Raw genomic sequence first — 22,149 nt, 5'->3', positions numbered from 1 at the left:
ACCAAGGCAAAGTCATAGAAGATTCATAGACACAACCAAACTCCCTGAGGAAACAAGCTACTAGGCTGAGAGCTGGGGATCATGGTCTCTGGGGACATCTAACTCAATTGGCATAATGTAGTCTATAAAGAAAATGTTCTACATCCTACTTGGCGAGTAGCATCTGGGGCCTCAAAAGCTTGTGAGCAGCCATCTAAGATACAGCTACTGATCCCACCCCATCTAGCAAGGGAGAATGAAGAAAACCATAGACACAAGGGAAAGATTAGTCCAAAGGACTAATGGACCACAACTACCCCAGCCTCCACCAGACTGAGTCCAGCACAACGAGATGGTACCGGGCTACCACCACTGACTGTTCTCATAGGGATTACAATACAGGGTTCTGGACAGAGCTGGAGAAAAACGTAGAACAAAATTCAAACTCACAAAAAAAAGACCAGACTACTTACTGGTCTGATAGAGACTGGAGAAACCCCATGAGTATGGCCTCTGGACACCTTTTAACTCAGTATTGAAGTCACTCCTGAGGCTCACCCTTCAGTCAAAGATTAGACAGGCCTATGAAACAAACAATAACACAAGTAGTTCAACCATGGATATGAGACTAAATGGGCACACCACTCCAGGGGCAAGGATGAGAAGGCAGGAGGGGCCAGGAAAGCTGCACGAATGGAAATGTGGAACCCAAGGTCGAGAAAGGGAGAGTGTTGACACATCACGGGGTTGGCAATCAATGTCACAAAATAATGTGTATTAATTGCTTAATGAGAAACTAATTTGCTTGTAAACTTTCACCTAAAGCCAATTAAAAAAAAGAAAGCCAGAACAAATAAAATAAAAGTAAGTTGTAGACAGCACATAGTTGAGTCTTGTGTTTTTTATCCATTCTGACAACCTCTGCCTTTTATTTGGAGTGTTTAGAAAATTTGCATTTAATGTTTTGTTGATATGGATGGATTTAAAGCTACTTCACTGCTATTTTCTATTTGTTCCTTCTGTTTTATTGTTGTCGTTCCCCTTCCCCTTTTCCCTGCTTTCTTTTGGATTATTTGTGTATTTTTTTTATGATTGCACTCATCCCGACTAACAGCTTAATAGATATGCCTTTTTCATTTTTGTTTTGGTATGGTGTACTGTAGGGTTTATAATATACAGCTTTAACAAATCAAAGTCTACTTACAAATAATATTATATCACTTAAATTATAGTGAAAGAACCTTACGAAAGTGTACTTCCATTTCTTCCCTTCCTTTGTGCTGTTACTTTTCATACATTTTATTTCTACATGTTATAAATTCCACAGCCCAATGTTAGTATTATTACTTTAAGTTGTCAATTATGTTTTTAACAGACTAAAAGATGACAGAAATGTATTTTAGATTTACCTATATATTTACTAAGGAGCCCTGGTGGTACAGTGGTTAAGTGCTCAGTTGCTAACCAAAAGGTCAGCAGTTTGAACCAACCAGCCAATCCACAGGAGAAAGACGCGGCAATCCACTCTCATAAAGATCACAGCCATGGAAATCCTATTGGGCAGTTCTACTCTGTCTTATAGGGTCTCCATGAGTTGAAATCAACTCGACAGCAATGGGTTTGGTTTTTCTTTGGTTTTATATATTTACTATTTCTGGTGCTCTTCATTCCTTTGTGTAGATCCAAATATCCTTCTGTAGTTCTGCTGGAGATGAATTGGTATGAAATAGTTTTTATTACCCCCTTCACTTCTGAAAGATATTTTTACTGGATTTAGATTGCTTGGTTGACTTTGTTTTTTCTTTCATTCAGCTCTTTAAAGAATCATACCATTGTCTTCTATCCTACTTGGTTTATGACGGGAAGTCTTCTGTCATTTTTATCTTTGTTTCTGTTTGTAATGTGTCTTTTTTTTCCCTATGATTTCTTTTTAAGATTTTTCTCTTTATCACTGGTTTTCAGCAATTTTATTGTGATGTATTTTGGTGTGGTTTTCTCTTTGTTTATTCTGCTTTGACATTCTTTGAGCTTCTGGGATCCGTGGGCTTATACTTTTCATCAAATTTGGAAATTTTCCAGCTATTATTTCTTTGAATATTTTTCAGCTCACCCTACACCTCCTCTCCTTCTTTGACTCCAATACTATATATTACTTGATACTGTCCCACAACTTACTGAGGATCTAATAATTCTTGTTGTCAGTCTCATTTTCACTGGGTTTCATTTTGGATAATTCCTATTGATACATCATCCTCAAGTTCCCTGATCTTTTCATCTGCAGTATCTAAATTGCTGTTACTCTCATCCAGTGTACTTTTTATTTCAAATATTCTATTTTTCAGGTCTATAAGGTCAATTTATGTCTTTTTTATATCATCCATTTCTCTCCTCATCACGTTCATGCTTTCTATCATATCCTTGAGCATATTATAAGATTTATAATTCCCTTCTATTAATTCCATCATCTCAGTTATTCTGAATCTCTTTCTATTGATTTTTCTTCTGGTTATTGATCATATTTTCCTGCTTTTTATCATGCCTTTATTGGATGCTAGACATTGTGAATTTACATTTTTGATTGCTGAATTTTGCTGTATTAGGTTTTTTTTGTTTTTTTTTTTTTTTTGGAACATAGTTAAGTAACATGTGGACCACTTTGATCTGTTCAAGTTTTGCTTTTAATATTCATTGTGGTGGGTTCAGAGCAGCCTTTATTCTAGAACTAATTAAGTAAGCCCCACAATAAGGCACAGCCCTTCTGAAGACTTTATCCAGTGCCCCATGTATCACATCTTTATGCCTATCCCAACACTCCATCCCAACCAAATTTTCAGTTATCTAAAATGTTAATGTAAAATCAGTTTCCACTTGAGAGGGCTGCAGGAGAAGAAGTACTCTCTGGGGACATCCAAATTTCAATTATAAAGTCTTAATAGCAGTTAATGTTATGAAGTACAAGAAATCACCCAGGAACACTGCTGGTTTAAAAGGAGAAGGGAAAAGGGAGAAGGTCAGAATCCTGGAGAACATCTACATGAAATCTTATAACTATTGTTTAATTATTTTAATTAATTCTTATACATAATTTTAAAATTCAAATAATACTAAAAGATTTATAATAAAAAATAGTAGCTTTCTAGCTCCACCCCTCTCCATACTTCAACCCTACGACCCAGAGGCAACTTCTAAAATCCATCCTCAACCATTCTTGTTTCCCCTTATATTTGCCTTGATACTTTAAACTATTATTATTCTTTTATCTCCTGATTCACCAATTTAAGGTTTTAGGTATTAGCTATTGACTTTGCATTATGGTGGATGAGGACTTATCTCTTCCATAACATCACCATTCTTCCTTTCCCCTCCCCCAAATCCCAGAAATTTCTGATAAATCATTAATTAGTGTTTACTTGATAATAATGTAATGTTTCTGAGGAACCAAATAGTCCCCTGTAATCATACATCTTATCTTATTCAACCCTTCATTTTTCCTGGAGTTGATAATTGCTTCATCTTTTTGTTTGCTTGATTTTCAATGTATCTCTAACGTTTTTTCCCAAAATGCTTCAACATCTTTGCCACCCACTTATTAATAATTCTTTTGCATATACTCAAACACACTGGTTCCATTTTTTTCTGCTGGAGACCTTTCTCCATGAGTACTCCATGTTCCTGATTCAGTGTGGACTGTTTTTTCCCTAGGCATATTACTTGGCTTTTATTTTTAGGGTTTCCCTTTGCTGCTCTCTCTCCTCTTTCCCAGATCCCATGTTTTCCTCTTTCTTGCTGTACTGCTGCATTTTTGCGGAACATATTCTCCCATATCTTGACAAGAAAGATTACATAGGAGATAAAGTTTCTGGAATCCCTAAATATCTAAAAATTTGTATATTCTACTTTTACACATGATTAATAATTTAGTGACTCATTGCTAAGTCAGACTACGCCACTCCCGAAGCCCATCTTTCAGCCAAAGATTAGACAGACCTATAAAACAATAACACACGTGAGGAATGTGCATCTTAATTCAATCAAGCATACGTGACCAAATGGGCAACACCTGCCCAAAAGCAAAGATGAGAAGGTAGGAAGGGACAGGAAAACCGGACAAATGGACACAGGGAACCTGAGGTGTAAAGGGGAAGGGGGAGAGTGCTGACACATCATGGAGATTGCAACCAATGTCACAAAATAATTTGTGTATAAATTTTTGAATGAGAAAATAATTTACACTGTAAACTTTCACCTAAAGCACAATAAAATTAAATAAGTAAATAAATAGTCACACTTGTTAAAATTTTTGTTTTAGAAAATATTTTCATTAAAAATGTTATTTATATTATTTCTCAGATAATTAAATTTCTCAGTTTTAATCTCTAATATGGTAAACATCAATAGCTATTGCCCACATAGAAAAAAAAGCTCTTTGAGGTCCTCAATAAATTTTAAGAGTAAAAGGGAATTTTGAAACCAAAACACTTAACTGCTGTTTACACGAGGGCTTTGAACAGATTTGTTCCATTTCGAACTCCTGCTAAGAATTTGTATTTCTAACAGTTCCCAGGTGATGCTAATGCTGCTAGTTAGGGACCAATTCTGAGAACCACTGCTCTCCTAGGGGTTCTTATTATACATAAGAATCAGCTGAGGACCTTGTTAAACTGTAGATTCTGATTCAGCATATCTGCAGTGGAAATGCAAATTCTCAGCAGAGGTTCAAACCGGAATGAATCAGTTTGAAGCCTGGACTTAAATCCAGGTCAATCTGAATACTGAGCCTGGGACATTGACTACTGTGTAATATATTTTAATTCCTATAAAAAACTTAAGGAGCCCTGAGGGTGCAGTGGGAACTTGTTAGAAATACAAATTCTTAGCAGGAGTTCGAACCGGAACAAATCTGTTCAAAGCCCTTGTGTAAACAGCAGTTAAGTGTTTTGGTTTCAGAACTCCCTTTTACTCTTAAAATTTACTCATCCCAGTTTGAAGACTACGCTGTTTAATAAAAATGAAAGATCTCATTAAGTTGTTCCTGTCATTAACCTGTTGCCGTCCAGTCGGTTCCAACTCATAGTGACCATACAGAACAGAGTAGAACTGACCCATAAGATTTCCAAAGCTGTAATCTTTACAGAAGCAGACTGCCATACGTCTCTCCCACAGGTTGGCTGGGGGGTTCGAACCGCTCACCTTTTGGTTAGCAGTCTAACACTTAACTACTGAGCCCTCAAGGCTCCTTAATTTTTTATAGGAATTAAAATATATTATGCAGTAGTCAATGTCCCAGGCTTGGTAATCAGATTGACCTGGATTTAAGTCCTGGCTGTGCCACTTACTAGTTTTACTGCCTTCGACAAGTTATTGAACATTTCTGTATCTCAGTTTCTCATGCACATGATGGATACAATTGTACTTTCTACCTTTAGGTGGTTGTAAGAAGGGCCCTGGCTGGCGCAAATGGTTATGTGCTCGACTACTAGCCCAAAGGTTGGCTGTTCGAACCTACCCAGAGGCGACATTGAAAACAGGCCTGACGATCTACTTCTGAAAGGTCACAACCATGAAAACCCTGTGAAGTTCTACTGTACAATAACACGTGAGTTTGCCAAGAGTTACAATCGACTGGACAGCAAATAACAATAGGATTTAAATGGCAACTCTTGTTAAGCCCTTAAGCCCAGGTATTCTAAAACCTGGAATTTCTGTTCATCAGAAAGTCACTTCTCCAAGCATAATACCAGCTCAATTTTTCTCCAAACTCACTTTTTTTCTCATGACAGATTCCCAGGACTAGCAGCATTAAACATTGCAATTTTTCCTCTATAAAATTGAGAAGCACGTATTGTGCCTACATGATAGGCTAATTTTTGTATGACATCTTCGTAATAAGATCCCTATTTGGAAAAAGGCCCTAGTAGAAGGTTGAATTAAAGAGTTAACATGAGCAGGCAGGAATACAGCAAAACAATGACTAGGCACTGACTCTGAGGATGAGCTTGGCAATTATCTAGTGATGATTCTGCTATGTTTTCAAAAAAAAAGGTATACAACTTAATGGAACCAATCAGAAAACTTTTGTCAATGCATACATCACCTTGGCATTGCAAGCCAAAGAGAGGTTTTGAAATATGTTTTTATGTAAGAAGCCTGTACAATGTTGTAATGGAAACTTCTCAGAATTATTGATGGACCTGTGATAATGCTAATTCCTTACTGAATGTAATTGATCAACAGCAGGAGCTTCTTCATATGTATATGATGAGCCACAAAAATGTACTTGGATTAGTATCTTATAAGGCTGCTATTACAGAGAAATGAAAAGCAGCATTCAGGAATCATAGGTTTAAGGTGACTATTATTGCTATTAGCACTTTTTTTTAATCATGTATAAATTATATTCTTAAGAAATACAACGTATCATATCTACTTAAAGCCAAAAGCACTTGATTCAAACACCTATTCAAGAAGGATTTGACAAACAATAGAAATAGACTAAATCTCTGATTATGAGAAGAGTATACATTTAAATCATGTGAAGGAGTTTTTAATAAGGGCTAAGGTTCCCCTGTAGTCTGAAATCGATAGAACATGCAATCAGGATGCTTTGATAATTACTGGTGATTAGAATGTGAAAATTGGAAAGAAAGAAGGATCAGTAGTTGGAAAATATGGCCTTGGTGATAGAAACGATGCATAACAATGATTGTGTCAATGGCACAGGACCAGGCGGTGTTTCATTCTGTTGTATATAAGGTTGCTATGAGCTGGAACCCCACACGACAGCACCTAAGAACAACAACATACAGTGAAATCTGTGAGAGCCAGAACTCGACTGGACTGCCTTGTTTTTGCAGGCCTCACAAATTTTCCACTTTTGACAGGGTGCATGCAGTCCTACCACTTTCCTATCACTCATTTTAGTGGAAAATATTTGATTTCTCCTTCTCTGACAGGTTTCTGCCTCACACGGGTACCGGCTTTCGCAGGTTTTACTGTATATTGATTTACCTTCAAGTTTACTGACTTCTTCCACTGTCATTTCCATTCTTCTATTGCCCATTTAGTAGGTTTTTTAAAAAAAAATTCAGATAGTATACTGTTTAGTTCTAAAATTTCATGTATTTTTATAATTTCTATTTCTCTGCTGACAATTTGTGTCTTTCCATTCATTTCAAGTGTATTTACCTTTATCTCATGGAGCAGTTATGACAGCTGCTTTTACATCTGTTAATTCCATTACCTGGGTTATCTCAAAGTTGACATCTCTTGAATGTCTCTTAGGAATTGGTCATATTTTCCTGGTCTTTCCTAATTAATTTTGGATACTGTGTTATAATTCTTTGGAGAATGTTTTTTCGTTTTACACATATATATTTACAAATATATATATTAGCAGCAGCAATCAACCCAGTTAGCCTCAGGCTGCAAGTGTTGTCTCACCTTTTGTGGATCCAATCTCAGTTTTATTTTCAAAAGATTTCCTATGCTTCTTTGTTTCTGTCCATGTATGTACCACTCAGGCGTTAGTCTGAGACATGACTGGTAGTCTAAATTATTAGCTAGTAAAGCTTCTGCTGTTTCTTTGGGTCTGTCCTGTGCATGCCAGCTCAGGGATAAGCCTTGAACTCATGGAGTTCATATACAGACTTACAGGGTCCCCTTTTCCATCCCTCTCCTATTTGGGATTCTCCCCACCACCACCTCCACCCCCTAGTGTGCTCTGGCCCACAGGAGACCTGGGTTCAAATTGAGTTCCCTACTTACTAGTTGTGAAACCTGAGTGATTTAAGCGGCCTGGTCTTCTGTTTGTGTGCATAAAATAATACCACCTACCTTGAAAGTTGAGTAAAACATGTAAAATGCTTACTATGGTGTATGGCACATATTACACGCTCAAAATAACACCTATTATTTTCCTATCACTCTACCAGCCCTCGAGTAGATAAGAGTTAATTTGAGCTCTCCCGGTTTTCTTCCTGCTTCCCTTTCTTTTTTCTCTCCATGCTGCTTTATTTTGGTTTCTTGATAAGTGAGCTGACATATCACAGAATTCCTCTGAATTTTAAATATGTATCTTCAGGTTTTCTGAGATAGAACTGCATTTAACTTTCTTGAGAATGACTGAAGCTGCTTAAGGCCTTTAAATGCCTCCTAGCCAAGATTTTACCTCAGTAAACCACATTCATAGTGATATTTTTGTTTTAACCACGTTAGTGTTTTTTTAAATAGAAACAACAGCTTCAGTCTTCTCCAAGAACAGCTAAGTACATTAAACGGTGTCTGCTGAGTCTGGCAAATGGGAAACTTTACCTCATGCCTACTCTTGTTCCAAAGACTAAAGGTTATTTTCCCTTTCAAATATCCATTTAATATACAGTACTAATAATCCTAAGAAGCCTATGCATTATTCATATTGTGATGGTTGTACAAGGGAAACAAATTATTAGCTAATTAATTACATACGCAACCATTTGTAGTTCCCTTGCTAAGGACAGTCATGTAAAATGTTGGGCTTTCCTGCCAATGGTATCTTTTTGGAAATATTGAACGAAAATAGTAAGTTTGCTAATTCTCATATGTACTTGTGAAATTCAAATACATTTTCTCTTCCTTATATGTTTAAATTGAATTGAAAGAAGCATAAACATGACTATAATTTGCTAACTTCTTCATAATTTACATGTTATGATGTGCTCTACTGTCATTTAATTCATCTATTTTAGCTAAGTTTTATTACTTGAAGAGTACTGTCAGACAGTATTTTTAAAAGATTTTTGCTAAGTTTCACAATATCTACAGGTCACATTTAACTGTGAATATTATTAAATAGAAAAGCATAACTTAAATTTCAGGAAGAGTAAACATTAGAATCCCTGGGTGATGCAAATGGTTAATACACTTAGCTGCTAACTGGAAGGTTTGGAACTCCAAGTCCAACCAGAGGCACCTCAGAAGAAAGCCCTGGCCATCTACGAAAACCCCATGGAGCATAGTTCTACTCTGACATACGCAGGGTTGCCTTGAGTCAGAATCAACCCGACAGCAACTGGGTTTTTTTGTTTTGGTTAAACACTACAATAAAAACATGGCTTCTTCTCTTAGAAATTAGGTTTGAGGCTTATTTACTAATATTTAAGAAAGCAATGCACAATACTATTGGAATGTGTTTTCAAATTTCAATGAGGTAGGTTTAAGAGACATTCCTAGTAAGTAAAGTTTAACCCTTAAAAGCCAAGACCAAAGGATATATTTTTCTAAATTTACATGACAATTTTTCTCACATTGGGGAAACACATTCAGCTACTTTAAGTCCTTTCCAAAGCAAAGTGAAATTAAAAAAAAAAACAAAAAACTCTTTAGGCTCAGAATAAAAATAAAATGCAAAATTGTCCAGGAAAATGTCTTTTAAATTGCTTAAAATTCTATTTTAAAATTAAGAATTAAAAAAGGAAAGCTAATAGGTAACAGTTTCTTTCAAATTTTCATGCCCAATTGTACATACCTGCCCTAATGAAAGGGAAAAAAAACCGACACTAGCAAATACCAGTCAATAATTCCCTGATAAATCACTGCAAATCTCTACTGTATCAAATTAATTCAATCACACTATTTCTTTTGATCACAGAGTTAAACTCCTTGGATCTCAAGATGAGTGAGAGAAGAGGGGTGTTTCCTCTTTGTGAAACAATTTTTGCTTTTTAGATATTGGCACTTTTCCAGAGATCTTTGCTTATGGGTTAAGAATTAAAACATATAGAAGTAGGCCATAAATTTCACCTCTTCTCTTCCTTAAATAACTCAAAATTTATAACTTGTTTCCATCAATAAAATAAATATTTCCTTTCAGCTTTACAGAAATGTTTAAGGCCATAAAAGAGCTTCAACTTCTCCTGAAAAGCGATATCAATTATTTTTTAAAACTCACACATGTATTAAGTGTAAGAAAAATAAAATTCTCCCTGAAAATACCAATACTCTTAAGAACTCAGGAATTAATCAGAGTTGTATGAGAATAAAATTTTATACAGAATTCTGAGTGCATTTTGCTGATTGAAAGGATGAAAAATAATTTTTTCTGACACCATTTCAGTTATCTATTCAAATCTCATCTTCCCAGTGAACATTATCTGTCTACCCTATTCAACCCTGTAATCCTCATCTCCCTTAACCTGTCCTATATTTTCCCCCATAGCACTTAACACTTTATATAGTTTGATTATCATGTTATCCCTTGTTAGAATGTAAGCTCCACGAAGGTTAAGGATCTATTGTTCACCCACTTGTACGCCGAGCATCTAGAACAGTGCCTGACACATATTGGGTGCTCAATTACTGAATGACTTTTGCAATTTAGTTTCCTTATTGCATCATGTCATTTGCTTAAAGATATTTTTAGTTTGCTTCATTTTCAACTTCCCCTTCATTGCTCAAGAAATCCCTGGTCCTTCCAAAACTCTGTATTAGTCTGCATATAACAAATTATACCATGGTTAACAATTTATTCCAAAATCTCAGTGTAAATTAATGTAATAAAAATTTGTTTCTTGCTCATGCTAATGTCTAACAAGTTCAGTGTGGGGCGAGGAGTGGGGTGGGGGGCTTGAAGTTCTGCTCCACATAGTCATTCAGGACCCAGGCTGATAGAGCTGCTCATTCTGGAGGATTTCAACTCCTTGGTTTCTGCAGTAGAGGCAGAGAGAAGCTGAAGGATTCTACAGGGGATTTTTTTCATTGTCTTCACTCAGAAGTGCCACATCACTTTCACTGGTAGTTCACTGAAATGAACTAGTCACATGGCCCCATCTAACCCCAAGGGAGTGAAAATTCAGGGGAACATATGGGAAGTTTGGTGATGATTACTATATTACATGCATCACATTTCACAGCATGAATCACAGTTTGTAATTATTGAAGTCTACTTCCTCCACTAGAGTGTAAACTCCTTAAGGGCAAGGATCGAGTTTGTGTCTGTTTTGATCACTAATGCATTCCAAACACCTGTTATATATATATAGCAGTCACTAGACAAGTATTTATTGGATGAATAAAAAGTTTAAAGCCAAATATTCAAAATAATTAACCTTTTTTAATTTTTTAAAGAAAAAATACTTTCCATAGGAAGGCATTTCTATGTCCATCAGTGGCCAAATGGCGCTTGATATAAACATTTCCAGTACCCCAACTTTGGTTTAACGCACAACTTTAAAAATAACCTATTAATGCACGCATCAAGATGCTACTAACAAATTCTTTAGTATCCAAGATTCATTACTATATGTCAAAGGTCATCCAGGGTCATTATTTCTATTACAATGAAATATGAAATTCCAGTGAAAAATAAATTTGCCTTAAACTATTTAATCGCTAAAGTTGGTGGCTAGCACTCTCCAAAATCTAATCCATCCCCATCACCACCACTACCATACATATACACACACATACACACTCATAAACTGCCCATTAGGGCATGAGGGAGGTTTAATGGAAAGAGACAATAGAAACTGAAAGGGAAGGGTAAGTGGAAGGAAAGGAGACATTTGTAAACATGGGATACCACATGAACAACTGTATAGAGTAGGCAGAAAATCCTAAAGGCGCTCATGAATAGCCTATAACTGATAGGCTAGAGAAAACCACACCTAAACATTCTAAGAAATGCATTGCAGTGAACAGATTTAGCAAACTGAAACGCACTACAGACGCGACTACAATCCTTGCTCCATTCCACATAATCTCTAACCATTTTAAGGTTAAGGACAGATGAGAATCCACATGCAAAAAAGGAGATATAAATTATTTTTAATTTAAAAAATGAAAAAATATAAATCCTTGTTAAACACTTCATTAAAAAATATGCAGCTTTATTTTAAAATGTGGTAGTGCTCAAGATGACAGTTAACTTCACTCTTATATATGTAAAAATGTTTTTAAAATACCAATACATTGGTTTATAAGATACGTAGTAGCTTCTAGCTAAATTTTTTCACCAAAATTCTCAAATAACTGTCAAAAAGTGTTGCACATTTTGTTATAAGCCCATCATAATACTAAACACGGTAATTTTCAGAGCTAAACATGAACCATGAACCATTTATGAAATATTAAGTTCCTGATGTGATGGAAGTCAATCAGCACCCAGATTTAAAAACAGCAGTAGCTTTTTTTTTTTTTTTTTCCTTCGCAGGAGTTAAGTATTTTCTTCCAGTAAACTAATTCACTCTAAACTCACCAACTGTTTGGAACTACAAAATCTGAAAAGCTCATCCTCCTTCTCCAACCTATAAGCAAAATAGAAAAGTGGTGATGAAGTTGAATTCCTATCCACATATTCTGTTTACCTATTTAACACATAATTCCAAAATACAAATGTTTAAAATGATTTTTGAAGAGAAATATCTACAATGTTAAGCTTTTCTTTGTTAAATAAATGTAACTGTTTTATTCCTTAGACATATATCATCCTGATGCTAACAATATTTAAAGATTCATGATTAACCCCCACTGAATTGGAAAGGGCTCTCAAAAACTGCACATAATCTGCATCTGTAGCATTAAAAAATCATCAAATTACTATTTTCTGACTTAACTGAACATCCTACAAATCCGTGATGAAAATACTAAAGTTAAACGGCTTTGAGAGTATTACAGTATAAATTTCATTTTTAAAATATATACATAAATATACAGAGAAAAAAATGATTGTACAGTCACTGAAGTATTAATAATGGCTATGTCTCCAGGTGGCGGGATTATGAGTGATTATCTTGCTGTTATTATGGGAAAGTACTTTCAAAATAGCTAACTTAAGAACCGAAGTGCACTACCACCACTAAAACTGTTTTGTCCTTTGCGGTCTGCCCATCACAAACTTTTAAAGCTACCAACCAACATGAATTTGTCCGAGTGGCTACCCACATTCTGATATAGTTACAAACATGAAGATCCTGTGAAAGATGGAAAAAATAACAAGTCATAAAATAACAGATTTGCTCTAAAATAAAAACAACTGACAGCAATGTAATCATTAGGCTTCTTATAGTTACATAATTCTAAAGGAAAATCAGTGCCTAACATCTCACCTTTGAAGATTTAAAAAAATTTTCTCCATTATCTTGCTTGCTAGTTTCTAGGTACTGTCCTTACACCAGTTTGAACTTAGTATTTATTTTTGTTCCCATTCATGAACATTTCTCTCCATACTAGCAACAGCACTGCTAATCAAAAGTTATACTTAGGCCAGTTAGAAGACTAAGTTTCAGATGTGTGGCTAATTATCTGGCAAAATTAAAAGAACCAAGAGTTTCACGTCAGCAGCAAATGAACTAGATTTAAGGGTCTTGATTTTTTCGAAAGCCTTTGGAAGCCTGCATGTTAAACACTGGTGATTTTTTAAATTCTCAATGGAAATGGTGATGGCATTCAATGAACCAAGCCAGTTCAAATTACAGTGTAGTGAGAACATGAGATAAAAGCAAAATTGGCAGTAAAACCCTATTTTTCAGACATCACCAAAATATCTTCTTGTAAATCAGAATAATTTTGGACTCCTGTATAGTTTTCAACCATACTTATACTTAAGATGCCTAAAAATAAAAGTGTGTCTATACAAACACACATATAAATCTCATACTTCTCTACCTTATTACACATTATTCACATTTAAAGTCACATGGAGAAAATGTAAACTTAGTATTACATTTCACTGTTACATAAATGGTCTGCTTTATTTTCAAAACATTTGTACAAGCTGCACTTTCATTCATTGCCTTTCTATGCACTGTTGAATGTTTAAGCTTTCAGAAACATTAAAAATAACAAGGTTAAATTCAAGTACACAAAGTCCTTTAGACTATTCTGCAACATTAATTTTTATATGGCACAAGTCACAATGAGCAGGTGAAACTTCCCACATGTTGACGGCAGAGTATAGAATTATAAAGAAAAAGCCACAAAACTGAAATCTTAAGTATCAAATCTATTCTGGGGGATTGTCTTCAGATATCTGGCTTAAAACAAAACTATGCACAATTTCCCAAGAATCTTTGACTTTTTCAGGCATTAGAATGCTATCTAATGTGCCAGAAACAATTTATCAAGTGATGACTAAGACCCTAAAAGTAAGTGCTTCTCTTACACGAGTAGAGTGATACTCTACTCCCAAGCTGACACAGGTCCACGCTTCTGTAATTGAAGGCTTTGAAGGACAGCAGGAAAAAACTTACAGAAAACTTCTTAATCACATTTGGCTGCCCATTATTTAAAATTTCAATGGATTTAAGCAATTTATACTAATTTAATAAAACACCCACACAATGACAAGAATGAGACTTTAATCAGTTTTAAGTGGAGTTTATAACACTAAGAGATAAAGGGTTGTTAACAAACACAATAACAAATGGACATCTGATTGGTATGAGGCATTATCCTGTACACATCATATTGTTTTTTGTGTATCCTCAGTGCATAGCATTTACACACAGAGCCACTGCTGCACAGCACAAGAGTATCTGAAGAGGCTGAATCAGAGTAAGGCTGTTTAACAGACTGAAATTTTTTAGTATATATATTCTATATGAAAACAGATTGAATTTTTGAACTGGCAGGGTAGAAGGCAACTCTGCCAAACACCGCAGTTAAAGCCCCCACTTTAGTGCACAGTTCCACCCCTTCCATCTGCATGCATGACACATTAACAGTATTTAAAGGTAAACGAGGCACTTTGTGGCAACCACAGCCATCGTTATGAACATATTGCACAAATTTTCTAGAACTAAACATGTAACTTGTACCCTACTTTTGTTTTTTAAAGCTGAAACATTTGATGCTGCCGGTAAACTCCACTTAAGTTTATAACCTGTGCCACAGCAAAGAATGGTGATGCTATTTATTCAACTACCCCTTAATAATTCTGGCAAAAATGTTCAACAGGAGCTACAGAGGACTTAGGATGGTACAGGGCCCAATAGTAAGCTTTCTTAAAAATAATGCCTTCAAGTAACTTTAGACACGTAAGCTGCTGCACATCCAAAATGTCTAAGAAAACATTCCAGAAACTCAGAGATTACCTACAGAATGCAATTCAGGCTAATTATGAATACTGTCATAAATAAATTTTAATTAGGACTTGAAAACCTTTCAGTCATAGCAATTCTTGTCAAATTCTATTGGGATGGTAACTGAAATAAAGTATAGGAGAGTATGTATAATATATATTTATATATATATATAATATATATAATGCCATTTTTCCATTTCCAATGACTACACCATAAAATGTAAGCAAGGCTTCTCAAAAACATTGAAACATTCAAAATCAAAACCCTCATTCAGACCTTCACATTCCCAAGGAAAAATAATAACAGTGCAAAAGCCCATTATAATGTCATTATGTATGACCTGGCCCTCCATGTTACATAATTGAACAATACATGTTGTAATATGCTGTGCCCAAAACTGAAACAAAGAACAGTATTAATGACTATCTTAAAAACACGAATAGTTGATTTTCATTTTAGTCAACCATTTTCAGTTTTTTTGACACGGTGGCGTATGAATTTCAAGGGTTAGAACTTAGGAGTAGTTGTTTCTAACTTTACCACTTTAACTTATGAGCAGTCAACCACTACTCTACATATCAATGTTTAAATATAAATGTGTAAATCCTAAGAGCTTTCTTAAAAATTTAAAAATTTTATTTGTTGAATCTGATGAGGTATGGAAAACATGTCAACATTATTTACTAAGAATACTTTAGATGAAATTATGCCTAATCTATTTACCATCAACTTTATAAATGCTGCTCTAGTAGGTCCTATGCAATCTGTATTTGTAAATTAACTAGGTCAGACCACAGCTAGTGAACAATTTCAGCACCAATAAGTTATTGAAAATGGGATTTTACACCATTAAGAGACATAATGGTTGAAATATTCAAATGTGTCATGGTATAATTTGAAGACACCAAATTTCTGGGGGGAGGGGAATCTTTTTAAACAGTATCTTCACATTAGCTTTACTATAGTAGTTGTATTCTGCTTAAAATCATATGCAGTCTGGGCATATCAAATATATGATGGTATTTAAATAGTGAAATTAAAGCCCTAGTCCCAACTCTAGCACTATGAAGAAATGATTCAACACTGTATGTAAAAAAAATCTACTCTTTCAATAGCAAATCGATAAAGCATATCTGGGAAAATTTCTACTGAAAAAGTAAATGCCTTATTATTTGCGCAGTGTTGAAAATTTACTGCAACTGCAATTTCCTTTTTCACACAAATAATGTCCTTTTTTTAATATAAACATATGTTATTAAGCATTCAGTATTCAAGTAAAATTCCCTAACAGTTAATGACATTTAAAAAAATGTGCAAAACTGCAAAACTCATTGTAATAGAATGTGTAAGGTCAAAAGGGTGGGAACGGCTGACAGCTACTGGACTGAATAAGTGCATCATAAATCTTTAAAGGAAAAAAAAAAAAAAAGACGCTTACTGTAGAACCTCAAATTGAAATTTCCTGTGCAGCATTATAAAATATTTTATATTTAATAAGAACAAAGAAGCTTGCAGGCAGCACATGAAGCATCCACAGCAGGTATATGATTGAAAACTAATAAAATAAGTGTAAGTTGTTGACTGATGTAGGTACTAATAGCATCTGACTTTTAGCACTGGCCTTGATTACACAGGAGATGGAGCAGTCATCACAATTGAGAAAATACATTTAATAAATCATTGTCAATTTTTATAATGTTTCAAGCCCATTCTTTGTTGATAGCCTCCACATTTATATGGTTAAGTCATTGTTGCTGTGTTTCTTATCTATGACCACATTATTTTTATATCCCTTCATTTGTGGATTCTTAAGATGTTGCAGAAGGTTCATTCCTGTACCCCAATACAAATTCACTCTCTCTAGCTGCCTTTTCTAGCACCAATATGCTTAAAAAAAATAAAATGCACAAACAACAAGCAGTGACAGCGGCCAATTCCTCAAATGTCCAGATTAATAACTGTAGCATGCTAAAGAAAGGTACATGTAAATAGCTGGAGATGGTATATGGTTCAGAGTCCAGCATAAAATATATTCCTTTCTGAGCATTCCTTCCATTCCTCTAACCTGAATACATGCATTAGAATGCAGCAAAACCCTTTAAAACTTCTCTTAGCCAACTGCAAACTTATCTGTTGCCACAAGTGCAAAGGGGTAGGATGTGAACCTGTGTATCAAAGAGCTCTTTAGCCACTTCAGTTGGTGACAGAACACAAAAGGAAAAATTCCTACGTATACACATCAGTCTGTCTCCACTTTTTATAAAACTGGAATAAAATGGGAAAGTGCCATCTTTATTTATCCTAATTTGAATTTTAAATGTCCTTTTGACACAGAAAGGTATATACACGACACAGCTACACAATCTTTTTTAAACTGGACAACAAGTGTCAAAACCCTGTGGATGTATAGGGTAAAACAAGATTGGTCAGGAAAAGAGAATTGTTCCTATAACTGGTAATCTGACACAATGTCCTATTGCCATTTAAAAAAAAAAAAAAAAAAAAGTCCATTTTCAGTTTATTCAAGTTTTTTTTTTATGGTGTTTTATCTCTCTTGATTAAAAAAAATTCAGACTTTTGTAATTTGTGTATGCTGATCTTCATCAAAAGGTTCATTCTCTGGATCAGAGTCAGTGGTGTCAGAATATCTATAATGATCAGGTTCATTGTCACTAACATCTGGCGTTACAGAAGTTGAACTGCTAGCCTCTGGATTTGATGGCTCCTCTACTGTTTTTGTGAAATACAGCTTCACCTTGAGAAAGAAGAGAAAATATAAAATGAAAACCCATACATCTGACTAATCTTAAATTACTTAATAAATATATTTTTTAACAGATTCAGTTTTAAGTACTACAACAAAGGCAACTGCATTTTAGGTAACCCTCTTTTTAATTTCCTATATTTTCTTTCTTGTTATATACTGAAAAGACAACTAGAATTTTAGTTTCTAAAAATAAACGTAAGCTGCAAGCATTACCATAATAATTCTACAAAAGAAATGCACTGAGACTGAAGTTCATTCACATAATACAGTTTTTCAACCACAAAATTCTATTTACACATGGTTGAGTTCCAAGACTGTTTCACTTACTACCTGTCAGAAACTTAATGTACTTTCTGAATCAAATGATACTATACAAATATAAATACTATACTATATACAAAATACTGATCAATAATGACTTAGGATCCCATTAGTATGAAAAACTTCACCTAAAAGAAGGAAGAAGAAGGGGAAGTTAACATCATACAGTGGTCTAAACAAAGGAGCAACGGCACAGTTAAAATAGCTGTCAAAACATCTATCATGTAGCAAGGATTAAAAATCAACCAAACAAACAAAAGACACCTACAAGGCAGGAATTTCCATTTTAAAGGAGAGAAAGCTAAGGCTCAGAACAATTTGGAACTTGCTGAAGTCCACATATCCAATAGGTAGAGGATGTGGGATTTAAATCAGATCTAACTTCAAATCCCTTGCTCATTCTACTATAGTAAAACCTGTAAAGCCAGAACCTGTGTAAGGCAGAAACCTGTACAAGGAGGAAAATTCAAATATTTTCCACTAAAACGAGTGATAGAAAAGTGGTAAGACTTCACCCTGTCAAAGGCAGAATACTTGCAAGCCCTGGAAAAATAAGGCAGTCCCGTCAAGTTCTGGCTGTCACAGGTTTCACTGTATATCTATAGCTCTTACCCTAATATGCAAGAGTCACTATCCTCTTTCTCTTACATCCAACGTCCACTCCATCAGTAAATCCCTTCAGCTCTACCTTCAAAATACCATACAAACGTAATGTGACAGTTTATTACCCCTTACTGCCACGACTCTATAATCTGAGCCACCACCATGTCTCACCTCAACTGAACCACTGTAAACCTCTTAACCGATCTCCCAGTGTCCATTTTTGTCCCCTCTCCCTACTTTCCTCACCAGTCTATATTTAACGAGCAGAGTGATCTTTTAAAAACAAAATTGAGATCACATCCTCCCTCTGCTGAAAACACTCTACTGTCTTCACACTTGGACTAGCCCTCTTGATCACTCTGCTTCAGTCATATTGACTTCTTATTGCTCCTCAAATGTATCAAGCACATTCCTGCCTCAGGACTTTTGCAACTGCTCTTCCCTCTTTTCCCAGGTATTTGTACAGTATAGCTCATTCACTTCCTTAGGCCTCTGCTTTTAAGTGTCACCTGCTTGGAAAGACCATCACTAACTCTCCTGGTTTTTTTTAAGAAAAAAAAAACAAGGTAATTCTCTATCTCATCTCTGCTTCATTTTTTCATAGCACTTACCACACATTACAGTTGTTTAATAATAACTGAAACAGTTTTAATTTATAACCAAAAATACAAGACCTGTTATAGTATTAAAAACAGAAAACAAATAAAGTAGGGAAAAATTCATTTTAAAAGCTAATGACAGGAATGCAAGGGTGACTCAACATTAGAAAAATCAATCAATATAATACATCCCATTAGCAAAACAAAGGAAAAGAACCACATGATCATCTCAGTCAACACAGAAAAGGCATTTGACAAAATTCAACACCATTTCATGATAAAAAACACTTAACAAGGAAGAAATAGATGGGGAATTCCTCAATATGATAAAGAGCATTTATGATAAACCCACAGCTAACACGATACTCAATGGAGAAAGACTGAGAGGAGAGCTTTCCCTTTAAAATCAGGAACAAGACAAGGATGCCAACTCTCACCTCTGCTATTTAGCACTGTACTGGTAGTTCTAGTCAGAGCAATTAGGCAAGAAAAAGAAATAAAGGTATCCAAATTGAGGAGAAGGAAGTAAAACTACTCCTTTTTCACAGATGACAAAATTCTATGTACAGAAAACACCAAAGATTCCACAAGAAAGCTATTAGAGCTAATAAATGAATTCAGCAAAGTGGCAGGATATAAGGTTAACACACAAAAAATCAGTCAGGTTTCTATACATCAGCAGTGAAAAAGGTGAAAAGAAAATTAAGGGAACAATTCCATTTACAATAGAATCTAAAAGAATAAAGTACCTAAGAATAAAGTTTGACCAGGAAAGGGAAAGACTATACACTGAAAACTATAAAACATTACTAAAAGAAATTAAAGAAGACCAAAATAAAAACAGATATTCCATGTTCATGGGATGGAAGGCTGAATATTGTTGAGATGTCAATACTACCCAAAGCAATGTACAAATTCAATGCAAACACCATCAGAATTCCAACAACCTCTTTGCAGAAACAGAAAAGCCAATCCTCAAATTTATATGGATGGCAAGGGGTCCCGAATAACCAAAGTAATCTGGAAAATGAAGAATAAAGGAAGTCTCACACTTCCCGATTTTAAGACATACTATAAAAGCTACAGTAATCAAAACAGTACTGGTACTGGTATAATGATAGATATACAGACCAAAGGAATATAATTGAGAGCCCAGAAATAAACCTATACATATTCTAAGATCAACTGATTTTCAACAAGGGTGATAACTCCATCGAATGGAAAGAAAACAGTCTCTTTAAATAATGGTGCTGAGTAAACTGAATTTTCACATGCAAAAGAATGAAGCTGGATCCATAATTCACACCATACACTACAACTAATTCAAGAATGGATCAAGGACGTAAATGTAGCAACTATTATCATAAAATTCTTAGAAGAAAACAGGGGAATTGTTTCCAGATCTAGTTTTTAACAATAGATAACAGCACGAGCAATAATAAAAGACAAAACAGACAAATGGGTTGTTGTTGCTGTTGTTGTTAGGTGCCGTGAAGTTGGCTCCAGCTCACAGTGACCCCATGTACAACAGAACTAAACGCTGCCCGGTCCTGCGCCATCCTCACAATCAGTGTCATGCTTGAGCTCACTGTTGCAGCCACTGTGTCAATCTGTCTCTAAAATGGGATCTACTAAAAATTAAAAAACTTTTGTTCATCAAAGGACTTTCAACAAAGTGAAGAGACAACCTACAGATTGGGAGAAAATTTTTGGTAACCATATATCTAATAAGGGTTTAATATCTAGAATATATAAAGAACTCCTACAACTTAACAACTAAAAGACAAACAATCTAATCTAAAAATGGGCAAAGGACTTGAACAGACATTTCACCAAAGAGGATATACAAATAGCCAGCATGAAAATGGCACATGAAAAAATGCTCAATGTCAATGGTCACTAAAAAACCAAAAACCAAACCCGTTGCCGTCGAGTTGATTCCAACTCATAGCGACGCTACAGGACAAAGTAGAATTGCCCAGTAGAGTTTTCAAGAAGCGCCTGGTGGATTCGAACTGCCGACCTTTTGATTAGCAGCCGTAGCACTTAACCACTATGCCACCAGGGTTTGCCATTGGTCATTAGGGAGATTCAAATCAGAACCACAATGAGATAACACCTCATCCAAACTAGACGGCTGTGATAAAAAACAAACAAAAAATGGAAAATAACAGGTGTTAGTGAAGAAATGGAGAACCATCATCCATTGCTGGTGGGAATGCAAAACGGTACAGCTGCTGCAGAAAACAGTTTGGTGGTTCCTCAAACAGTTAAACACAAAAGCACCATATGACTCAACAATCCCAATCCTAGGTATATACACAAAAGAACTGAAAGCAGGAGTGCAAACAGAAACCTGTATACCAGTGTTAACTGCGGCACTATTCACAATAGCCAAAAGATAGAAAAAACCTAAATATCCATCAAACACAGTAAAATACTGTTAAAAAAAAAAATTATCAAGTACACACAGAGCATGCACCAAGATAGGCCATAGTATGAATCATAAAAGACACATTAACAAATTTACCAGAACAGAAATTATACAAAGCACATTTTCAAGCCATAACAGAATACTCAAATATTAAGAAATAAACAGACTTACTGGACTGGTAAAGACTTAAAGGAACCCCCTAGACTAGGGTCTTGAGATACCACACCCAGGGGTTACCTCTCAGCTAAATAACAGATTGGCTCATAAAATAAACAGTATCACCTGTGAGTACTGTGCTCCTTTAAAAAAAATTATCTATTTGGACCAAACAGTCAACACATACCCTAAAGTAAAGATGAGAAGATAAAGGGGGAGGGACACTAGAGTACT

The 22,149-nt window shown here is 35.2% G+C and overlaps 1 protein-coding gene across 2 annotated transcripts in view; it reads right to left on the bottom strand.

The window, feature by feature from the left end:
- Positions 1-12,137: 12,137 nt before the first annotated feature.
- PTEN (phosphatase and tensin homolog) overlaps positions 12,138-22,149 on the bottom strand; it is a 114,115-nt gene continuing 104,103 nt past the window's right edge. For both annotated transcript variants that reach the window (XM_004369902.3, XM_023739744.1), the window contains one exon: positions 12,138-17,790. In XM_004369902.3, coding sequence (XP_004369959.1) covers positions 17,605-17,790 — 186 coding nt within the window. In that variant the 3' untranslated portion in view covers positions 12,138-17,604. The remainder of the gene's footprint in view (positions 17,791-22,149) is intronic.

This window comes from Trichechus manatus, unplaced genomic scaffold, assembly GCF_000243295.1.
Source record: "Trichechus manatus latirostris isolate Lorelei unplaced genomic scaffold, TriManLat1.0 scaffold00007, whole genome shotgun sequence".
Classification (NCBI taxonomy): domain Eukaryota; kingdom Metazoa; phylum Chordata; class Mammalia; order Sirenia; family Trichechidae; genus Trichechus; species Trichechus manatus.
This window is presented reverse-complemented; position numbering and strand designations above follow the sequence as displayed.